Here is an 11,920-nt window from a genome sequence, read left to right on the forward strand (position 1 = left end):
CTCTTTTTATAGGCTTTCATACCATGTGCTTGTTATGTTCCTTTGTTTTCTTTTCTTTTTTTTACTACAGTGTATTCATTGTTTCATTATTGTTGGAGGAATTTACAAATAAATGCTTGCATTTTGCATGTAAATGTAATGTACCATGCTTTGTACATGCATGTGAATGGCCCTGCTTCAGTCTTCTTTATTTCGTGTTTAAAATCTGCAATTACATGTACATGTAGGCCTACATGTAATTACTGTGTTCTGGGCTACATAGCCTTTTGAAAAGGCCTCGCGACTTGGCTATACATTCGTCATCAAGTAGTACATGTACATGTAGCTGAGACGAGACTCGCCGCCAACAAAGAGAAATTGGCGTGACCAGAGTGACTGAGAGATCGAGGGACTTTCGTTGAGATGCCTTTTGAAACCTGTAGGAGACGTGGATGTATGAATTATTCATTAGCATGCCGATGTGCCAATCCGCACCGTCCATGCTGATGACATGGGACCGGAACGTTCGGTTCTGTAGTACAGGGTCATACAGGGTTCATTGATGCGAATGATACACTCACTGATTGGCCGCTACCTAATACCCTTTTCATAAACCTATCCTCCAATTAGCCGCCTAAGAGTAATGCGGATAATTCAATAAAAATTGCGTTCATAAACTCCGAAAATAAGCCGCATTATTTTTACGAGTGCCCGTCCTGAAAAAGGCGGATAATCGCCATGAAAACTGTACACGCCCCCTCCAATGCGGTTGTGTTGGAAAAGGGTGACCTTGTGACCGCACCATGGCAATTATCCGCATTATTTGGAAATGCGTTCATAAACTCAAAATCTTATCCCGATGCCGCTATTATGCGGGTAATAGCAGCATCAGAGTAATGCGGATAACTCTTGTCCTCCTCCAATTTTACGACCAAATTATGCTGCTATTAACCGCCTAATTCATGGTAATTGGGTTTATGAAAGGGGTATAAGAGTTAATGATCGCAATCGGAAACAACATAAAGAAATCTTATGTACAAGTAGTCAGGTTCCTGTGACTGGGCTGGCATTCACCTGGCCTTTCGTGAATAGTCTTTTTTCCAGTCAGTACATTGTAGGCATTGATATCAATATCATAACACAGGGCTTTGTTTAAAGGCTAGGCTACTACGCTTGTATGACACATTCACCAAAATTGATACACGTAGGAATAGGATAATAGATAGTCCTCAGTTTTGGAAAACAAAAATCCACAAAATGTATTGACCCTCAAAAAAATTGAATTCCCCAAAATGCAGTGAAAATCATGACAAAATTCCAATACATGAAGTCGTGCTTTGAGAGAAAAATCTGCCATGTAAACCTGTTTTGAACAGAGATTCTAGATCTGCATTTTGTACTGCAGGTTCATGTGCATATTACGCTACTTCATCATATATGTTTAATAATGCACATGTCACCGAACAGACATAATTTGATGTTTAGAGCACCGGTGAACACAGAACTTGAATAGAAAACGGAAAACTGTGGAATTTAGGACAATTTTAATACTTACATCTGGTGTTCTCTCCTCCGGGTTGCGTTTGAGGCAGCGTATAAAGTGGAGGTCGATGTAGACACTCATGTTGTCCCCTCCGTACACTACCGATGCCCTGTTATCTTCAAACTTCTTCAGTTTGGCTAGTCTTTATTTCGCCGCTCCTTGTATAATCCAATATGGGAAATCGTTCAGTGTTTTCAGACTTCCTCGCTAGCTGATTTTCAAGTTAACCATCATTCGATTTCAAATATGACGGTCTGTTTCTAAAGGAAAATGTCTCACTTTACTCATTTAGGAGCAAACTAGCAAAGTTGTAGATTCCGAACCTTTGAAAGTTGTACAGTCTGAAGAATGTGCACGGTATTCAGTTCCTCTAACATATGAAAAATAGTGAAAGAATGATCCTACATGTAAGTGAAAAATACAGCTTTTAACGCCTCAAGATCAATAAAAATCCTAAAATTAGAGATGGTGAACACAAATGTATGATTCCAGTCTATATATCAGGGTCGACCCTAAACAAATTCAGACCATTTGAAGCAGGAGGCAATGCATAGTCCACACGTACATTATACATGGTGGAGTCAGAAGAAACTTTCTCAGCATGTCGATCATGGGAGCTTTCCATGTTCACATCAATATGCTTTATTCACGGAGAGTCCCTCTTCAATCATTACTCTGATCTGCTCATCAGGGAGTAACAGTCTGTCCAGTTCCCATTTCTGTTAAAGAAGACAGGAAAAAATTGTTGTTATATAAAGTCATTTTTAATTCAAAGTAATTCAAGTTAATTTCTACATTCTTATTAAAATAGAAACAATCCAATTTAGAACAAATACATTCAAAATGCATTATATGAACGAGTATTAAAAACAGAATACAACACTGACAACAGAATGTGGTGGGGTAAAAAATAAACCTACAAAACATGAAATCAATAATAAGAGGGACAATATAAGCAGCAAGCATGAATATACTAATAAATTCATTCTTTACAAAAAGCTTTATCCATGAATGGGTAATTCTCTGAGACTGTGACATACACATGTTCAAATGTACGTTAGGCACTTCCAATCATTCAGGGATTATTAACCAATAAACTAAAAATAATACTCTAGAGATTGGACCGTCTCTATTAAAGTCTCATGAAAATGTTTCACAAAATCATATACAGTGCACATACCGTAATTCTTTGGTATCCCTGGATGAAAAGGGGGAAAATCTTGATTTTAAATCTTTGCGTACTTGAGAGCAGAATGCAATGGAAAAGATCGAAAAATAAACAAAAAAATTGTCATTTTTAAAGTTGTGCATACAGCTGTATCACTATTTTGTAAAAAATAAGTGAAACTTTAAAATGTCATAGCTTCCTTTAAAATGTTAGATCCAATTCTGATGAAATTGTCAGCTTTCTGCTAGTTGGCCTTTTCTCTATTTATTAAAATCAACATTTTTCTGGGGTGGACTTGACCTTTTATCCATGCTTTTAGAGTTTATTCCGACCATGGACCTACCCATGCTCCGACTAGGATCCCATGTCTGAATGAGGCTAAACTGTATGATCTACCATCATAACTGTACCAAGTTTCACTTTTCTTGACACAATGCCAAGAGCAATCACAAATTCAATATGTACACCAGCCTTCTCAATAAAATATGACGAGCTAATTTCCTGAAATTTAGCATTGTTGCAAAGTATTTCCTGAATGATAATGATTCAAGAATCAAGATTTAGCATGCTGTCTGCATAGAGCTTAATGTACGTACACGTTAACAGTACAACTTTCATTTTAATTCTACATTGTACTTTGACTCTTTCATTTTCTTTTAAGTAATTATTAGTCTAGTGTATTTTGAATAATTGTAGTATAAACGTTGGTGAAAAGAGTTTATGCTGACTACAAGAAATACTTCAATGTTCACATAGTGTACATGTACTACAGTATGTGTATGTAAGGGGTCCGAAGTTACGCGGGTCCTAAAGATACGCACCACTCACCACAAAGGCAATTTCAATGGCAAAATGCGCACTCTGTGTGCGGAACTGTGACTGTAGAGTGATGAACGATTCCTATTCACTTTTTCTAGAGGCTGCAATAAAACACTAAGTACAGAAAAAACCAGCAACTGTTTGGAATTATGGAGTTTCACTTTAATTTCATATTTTCCTATAATGATATTGATATGAACATATTTTAGAAATTGAGGCAAGGAATTATGATTGCTCTGCATGATAAATCGAGTGCGTACAGTACAGCTTAAGGACCCCGTCTACATTGGGCGGTGAAATCAAGAATTTTTCGGAAAACACAGCATGATTTTCGTATTAGTGAGTTGTTTTTTTTCTTTTTGGTTTATTAAAGATCTTTAGAATATTATTTACCACAAATTAGTAAAAGATAAATTGTTCAAACATGAAACTTGGCATAGTTTTTATTGCTTTGTAAACAAATTGCGCAGCTTTAGCTCTCCCCATTATACATGTAGGGGTAGCGATTTTCTGAATTTTTGTAAAAAATTGTCTTTTCCATTTCTGAAAACCGCTATTCCATTACAATCTTGATCAGAGCATGATCGGTTCATCACGGACGGACATTTGATAGATTTTGAAAGTTTTGAAGGCTTGTAACAAATTAGGAATAAGATGAACAAGGTTCCTTTGTGTTTTATAGTGAAGGGTAGGACAAAGTATGCTGAATGATGAAAAAAGTTTGTTGCCATGGTTACCTACAAACATAGGTATCCACTAAATGTGCCATATCACGGACGGACATGATAGAAATGTGGTTTTTCGAATTTTAGTACATTTTTATTGTTTCTATCTAAACAGCTTTACATGGACCAATAATTGTTAATGCGACTAACACTCGGGTATGTTAGCTTCTATGTTCAGCATATTGAATTCTTAACCAATATCAAACTTCTGAGAGAATTGCAAATACATGTATTTTCCATCACGGATGGACATCTCGGACGGACATCACGGACGGACACAATTAAAATACAATGGAAGTACGCTGTAAGAAGTTCTTAATACTTTTTTGGGTAAACAAATGCTATTGTATTGATGATTTGTACATATTTTAATAAAATTAAACAGTATTAGTTGCACAATCAAGTTGTGACAACTTCAATCAAGTTGCTGCAACTTGATTTAAGATGTAGCAACTTGATTTCTATGCTAGACGCACAGTATAATCTAGACATACGATTGCTCTATAAAACACAGTTCTTGTCAAAATTGAATGTAAAGAATATTGTCTTTTTAAATTGTAGAATACTAGTAGGTTCAAAATCAACAGCTAGTTCATTAATGATCATGTTGATACAAGTATTTTTATGATCATGATGATTTTTAGGCATTAATTTTCCAAGAGCAAAGATGTTTTTTTTTAAGGTCCAAAAACTAAATCTAAAAGATCAACAGGTCGCTGATCCTTATGCTTGTTTGTTGGATCAACACTTGTCAGGGGCTCTCTTTAAATCCATCTTTTGCACATATCAAAGCGGAGACACCCCATAACATCAACAGCCCTCATGTATTTAGGCCCTGACCGAATCCAAAATTGAAATTGATATTCCAATCCAAAGCTTATTAAAACTTCTAAACACTGCAGTGCAAGCTTTATGCATTTTCACAGTTTACCAGATAAGCAATTTGCTTAAAATTAGCTCCAAAATGGACTTCGAAAAAAGGTATTCATGTAATTTTCACAAATCTCAAGACTGTGATGTCATGTTCTGTTAGAAGCATTGTGAATCCATAGGTTTGTACATGGAAAAATTGATTTTTCTGCTTATCAGATTATGCATTGCATTCTACTTCTTCTCCATCACTTTCTGCAAGCTTGAATTGATGAAATCTACAGCTTTGGACTTGTTCTTGCCATACTTTGTTTCCCACTTTTTTGGTATATACGTGTACATGTAGCTTTTCAACTCTATCTGCATTCCAAAGTTTAACAATTTTCCTGACAACAATATAGCCCCAATAACGGCCAAACAAAGATATCACAAAAAATTGTGAAGAGTTGTAGGTTTATTCCATTTGAGTTCTGAATAATTCTCAGAGCCATTTTTCACTGCAGTTAGAAGCTAAAATTAAATTCATAATCTGCTCAGCAAAGTTTCTCATTTGCATATATGAATCTTTCCACAAGTATTTCACTCGTCCGTCTGTGATGAAATTAATGTCCGTCCGTGATCATTTTTGATTGATTTATTATATGCATAAAATGTATGGATTTTAGCTATGTTCAAATAAAATGATGTACAGTGTCCAGTGAAACACTTCTACACACTTTTATTTCTGTTTCTATTCTGATAAAGAATAAAAAGGTGAATCCATAGACATTATCCTAATAAAAATTATCACGGACGGACATTAATTTCATCACGGACGGACGGAAATGTTAACATCTACAAGGAAAGTTTACTTCCCATATTTTTTCCTACTAATTTATGTTTGATGATAGATTAATGTTCAGAGTGCAAGACCATTAAAAAAAAATTGGAGTAACTTTGAAAACAATAAAACTAGAGTGAAATGAATTTGAGTGAATTAACTTTGTCCGTCCGTGATGAAATTAATGTCCGTCCGTGATCATTTTTGATTGAGTTTATGATATGGATAAAATGTATGGATTTCAGCTATGTTCAAATAAAATGATGTACAGTGTTTAGAGAGATACCTCTAAACCTTTTTATTTTTAATTTCTATTCTGATAAAGAATAAAATAACTTTTCATCTTTTTTTCCATCACGGACGGAAATTTCAAATTGGAAATGTTAACACCTACCAAAAAAATTACTTCCCAATATTTTTTCCTACTATATTATGTCTGATAATAGAGTAATGTTCAGAGTGCAAGAACATCCAAACCAAATTAGAGTAACTTTAAATACAATAAAACTAGAGTGAATTTAATTTGAGTAGAAATGTCCGTCCGTGATGAGAGGTAGCAGCACCCTCATGAATAAAATGGACTATTCCGGTACTTTCGGAATCATCAATCTTCATGAAACTTAGTTTTTTTTAAACCTGAGATATCAAAGATTATTTTAAAAGCAAATTTGATAAAAGTACCTTAAAAAAAAATTTTCACCTCAATGCGAACCCTTAACCGATCATGCTCATCACTGGAAAATCCATTTTTGTAAATTTGATGAATTTTCTCATGAAAATAGGTCTTAAATGTACACATACATGTTGAACCAAACAGATTTTCTACATTGATTTTATTGATAAATGGAAAATCACTGTCCCTACATGTACATGTCTGTATGCTACAATACGAGTAGTGAATTCCTGAAAAATTGAAAAACATGACTTTACAATGCATTATTACATCTTTTTTTTCAGCAGACAATAAACACTTCCAGTTTATAGGCAAGGAATAGAAGAGGGATACCCTACATGTACTTCCTATAAACATGTATATGCACCAGTATATATATGTATGTAGTAATCAGAAAAGTCATGTGGCTTTATAATGTAGCCAATTCATTGAGAGCTTTTTTTTTTAAATAAACTGTACATGTACATGTACATGTAATAAAGGTGATGAAACTCGCTATGATTACATGTATTTGACATTCCTAAGCTTCCAACTATACTGTACAACCTCTGAATTCATTCATCAGTCTGAATTAAAAGCACTTCATCATATCCCTATGTCCATATTCCATAACATTTTCAATTACCGGTACTCCTCGATGTGGCCATCAAACAATGCTCCTGCTCCAATCACTTCATTACCTGTCTATCTGCCCAGGGCTCTTTCCATTCACTTATCGCTTACATGTACACACACACAAAACACACACACAAATGCACCCTCTTCATCCATCATGATCATCACTCTCACATTCAATTTCACATTGGAGGGACTGATATCACTGGAGGGGGGGAGGAGGAGGAGAGGAGGGGGGGGGAGGAGGAGGGGGAGAGGTCATTCTTTAAATGCTCAGATTAAATAAAAGATTTACATGTACGGTAATGCAGATTCATCCATTACCATGACACACAGATCGAACATTCACGTACATGTCCAGTTGTGCTAAAAAGTTAGCGAACCCCACCAGAAAATGGACATATTTTATTAGTATTCAAGTTCTGCCATTTTTAAGATATTTACATGTAATGGTTTAAAGTCAGGGGATAAAAATATTACACTGAATAAGGCTTGTTTCTCTGGGCTTGCCCAACATTGTAGTGTTGTTGTCTCCATTCAACACTGAGCAATGAAGGAGAGCATTTTCTAGTGGGGTATACTAACTTTTTAGCACCACTGTATACTGGCAGATGTAGCTCAAACAACTTTACATGGGAGTAAATGTGCAGTATGTGTTTTCTGAGGAAATCTCCATAATATGGTGCCCTTTTCACAGAATATTCCCTAATCTTTCAAATATTACATAAAAAAGGTAAAGTATACACTGTATACATTTTTAATTGTCTCTCATCATTGACCCCTTCAAAAATACATTTAATTCATGTCTGTACTCCTAGCCAGTGGTCGGCCCAACTGGCACAGAAGATTTCTCACCACAACGAATCATGAAAAACACTATTTCCTCCCACCACTAATTTCAAATGAAAAGAATTTCAAACAAAACTCCTTAAGTGCTTTTAAAATTTGGTTGTTCTGAGGCTACATTTAAATCAGTAGAATTTTAAAGAGTAGGGTCTACGTGTATGTGAAGAACACAGTAAAAATTGAAATCTTTAGCATCTAGTCAGTGATATGACATAATCTCCAGGAACCTCTTGGCTACCTAAAAGTTAGGCCTACCGCTAACTACATTAGTATAGCACTTAGTCTTGAGGACTCCATGATGATGTTTTTAAAATATTTTTACATAATTATACTTCTTCATCATAGAGTCTTGAACCGCCGGCCATATACATGTAAGAGACACATGTACACAAAAATTGATTTCCCTAGAAATCCATAGTTAGAGGGTGAAATCGGTTTGTAGGGTTGAATTTTATTTATCTATGAACCTTCATGCGCCTAATGCGTATAAAGGGATGAAAATTATTTCACTATAAATGGTAAAATTGAGACATGTCTTACCGGACTTTGTCAATAAAGCAAAGACAATACGCCTGACCCTCGAACTGCTTCGTCAAGACATATAGTCACGTATTTTATTACCAGACACTATTATGATTCGAAAACAATTTTTTACCTCAAGACTTCCGCAATTCAATTTCACAAAGCAATACAAAGAACAAGATTGCAAAAAAAGGCGAAAAAATCCAACTTTTACCTAATCTATCTCTAAAATGACAGCAAATGCTTAAAATATCATAACAATCGATATATTTTATAACGGAAATATGAGCATGATACGGGCCGAATTTCAATCTGGTCCGCTCCTTTGATCGAATGATGAGGTGTATTGTGGGTGATCGTCGACAGTAGTTCTCAAGGTACCTGTGCGCAAGGTTTACCGTGAGTAGAGCCGTCGATCGGCAGCTAGCGCATCGATAGAACTTGATGAGCGTCACGATAGGAATGAGCATAATATAGGAAAGTGCCATGGAACATGCAGCTAACAAAAAAAAATTAAATCAGTTTTCAAACACGAATTTATTACCAACAACTGCTCAGATTCAATATAAAAAAAAGCAAAAAAATTTAGAATTTACTCATAATATGACATAAGAAGAAAAAAATCACACAAATTTGTTCTTACATCATTATAATCAAGGATATCTTTACCCATCCGGCGGGCATCCGGAATCATGATGTAATTTGTCGCGCACGAAAGTAATTGTTTTTCGTGGAGGGGTATGCGGCAAGTGCGATGCAAAGAAAATGGTTGGTAAATATAAAATAATTTCATCATATTCATAATTTTCATAATATTTGTATTTCCTCTAGTTGTCATTTTTAAAGCACTGAAATAAAGGTGTCCGACAATAGGATACACTGCCATACATCCGATCAGCGATGCCGCTTTGTAGAACAATTTATAGATAAAAATTATTATTCCAAAAATACTAAAATTTAATATGTGATTATAAATAATTAGTATAGTACTACCAGTACTAATCATTAATAAAATCAATCAAATTTTAGTATTTTGGGAAATAATTTTTATCTATAAATTGTTCTTCAGAACGGCATCGCTGATCGGATGTACCGGTACCTCATGACGAAGCGTTTCGAGGGTCAGTCCTATTGTCTTTGCTTTGTTCACAAACGGATCGAGGGATCTACAGGGAGTACAGGAGATAGGGCTGGTAAGACACGTCTCATTTTTACCATTTATAATGAAATTATTTATATCCCTCTATATAGGCGCATGAAGGTTCAAGGTTCATAAATAAGTACATAACTCTTTGTTAGATAAATTCACCCCTACAAAACCGATTTTACCCTCTGGCTCTACTAGTCTAGACTAGCCTGGGGTGTCTGGGGAGTGAAAGTCATATACTGTACGTATGGACTATGGTCACTCCCCACTATCGCCTGGGACCCCTACCTATATTTCCCCACATACGGGTACAAAACCAGAAACTTTCGCCCCCCGAAAATTCTACTTTCACTCTAAAAGATCTAGCCCTAAAAGTAAAACATGTACATGGGGTCCAACTTCATTTCCAACATTTCTGCGATATTGATTTCATTTTTAAAGAATTCATTAAAAAAAACGAGAGATTTGTTATGAAAAGATGGGAAGAGCTGTTACGGCCGTGTTTACGTCGCCAGACTTGATTTCTTTGTCTTCCGCTTGGCGACAGCACGCAAATCGCGCAGGATTTCTAGGGAAATCCATCTTTGTGTACATGTGTGTCTCTTATATGGCCGGTGGTTCAAGATTCCTTGATGAAGAAGTATATGTCAAAATATTTAAAAAAAAAAAAAAACATCACCATGGAGTCCTCAAGACTAAAGGACCGACAAAAAGCACTAGCCTGCCCTCGGCCCTCGCCTAGCGCTAGCGCGCCTGCCCAGCCCCCACCCATGAAGACATTGCAGTGGCCGCAGGCAGCTCAGCTCGACTCCTCGAGTTGTTTTTCTTCTGTTCTGTTCTGCTTAAACTTACCCGAACGCTGGACAAAATAAGGAGAAAATGTGGACTCTTTTATGACTCCGCTATGAAAACTTCATCCTTGCATATAATTCCGATCATTAAAATCCAAATTGCGTCTACATCTTCTGCAAAAGAGAGTAAAATAGTTAAATTTCCTTGACAAGAAATGGCTTCCCGTATCCTATCGCAGCTGCAGAAGAGCAATGCACTCACTACAGAAGTGCTAGAATTTTAAGGTACCGGTACCGGTACGGTATATACTCTCGTCGATAATCTGAAAAAAGTGCTAAAAAAAATCGATGCTAAATATCGCCACCTAGCTGTTCTTTATTGAGTACCGGTACTCTCGTTTCCATTTCTCCCGGAATTCGGGAAATTTTTCCAGGAAAGTTTCGGGCAATGAAAAAAAAATCAAGGAATTTCGGGAACTCTAAATATTAAAATTACGCAATTATATCTCTTCTCAACTGTGCATTACGATGATAATACCCAGGCTACAAAAGTGCCGCCTCCAGGCGCTTAAGCATTCGAGTAATTTCTTCTTATTCCGGGTACCCGTTCTCCTCACCTTGGTTGAGTGCAGCAATATTATCTGGGTAAATTTCTTGCTGAGGGAGAACACGCCATGGCTGGGAATCGAACCCATGTCCCTCAGACTGAAAGACGGGAGTCATAACCACTAGACCACGACGCCTCCAACATGCAGTCCAGAAATGAAGGGTCATTTTGAAGGAAATGAAAACGCAAAATGTAAATGATTGTAGTGATAATGATTTTAATGATAACGACCCCCCCCCCCCTTGATTATGGTTAATATAGCGCCCAATTATTTTAGCAGAGTATAATAAGTTATAGCCAGTATTTTTTCAGGTAATATCATATTTTATAATAATTCCCGAAAGGCTATAAGACTGGTCGGTAGGACGGTCTACTCTACCCCCCCCCCACCCTCACACTTTCTCTTTCTGACTGCTGGTTTAAATACTACCCCACCCCTCTCTCTTGATGCCCTTTCCCCTCTCTGCACTCTCTACCCCCCCCCCATGTCATGAACTAGTCCTTTTCAAGATTAAACATTTTTTTTATAACAAAATCGTAAAACAGCATTTCAAATACATGTATTTCACATCTCAAAAAAAAAACTAAACAAGACACAAAATATCAAGAAAGGTTCTTTTTTTGTAACGAAATAAATGAATAAATTTGATTAATATTAGCCTATTTGGAATATCCATAATTCATATCAAATTAATATTACTATTCAACAAATGCGATTATGTTATTTGAAATTGTACAATTTTTATAATGCAAAATCAATTTGTAAAGAATCTTTCAGTCTAAAAAGAGAAAGAG

At 36.0% G+C, this 11,920-nt stretch overlaps 1 protein-coding gene across 1 annotated transcript in view; it reads right to left on the reverse strand.

Annotated features, from left to right (window-relative positions):
• LOC121431636 (rap guanine nucleotide exchange factor 2-like) overlaps positions 1-10,779 on the reverse strand; it is a 137,690-nt gene extending 126,911 nt beyond the window's left edge. Inside the window, 2 exon segments of the mRNA XM_041629234.1 lie at positions 1,535-2,241; positions 10,580-10,779. Of these exon segments, the coding sequence (XP_041485168.1) occupies positions 1,535-1,603 (69 nt within the window). The 5' untranslated portion in view covers positions 1,604-2,241; positions 10,580-10,779.
• Between the last annotated feature and the right edge of the window lie 1,141 nt (positions 10,780-11,920).

This window comes from Lytechinus variegatus, chromosome 18, assembly GCF_018143015.1.
Source record: "Lytechinus variegatus isolate NC3 chromosome 18, Lvar_3.0, whole genome shotgun sequence".
Classification (NCBI taxonomy): Eukaryota; Metazoa; Echinodermata; class Echinoidea; order Temnopleuroida; family Toxopneustidae; genus Lytechinus; species Lytechinus variegatus.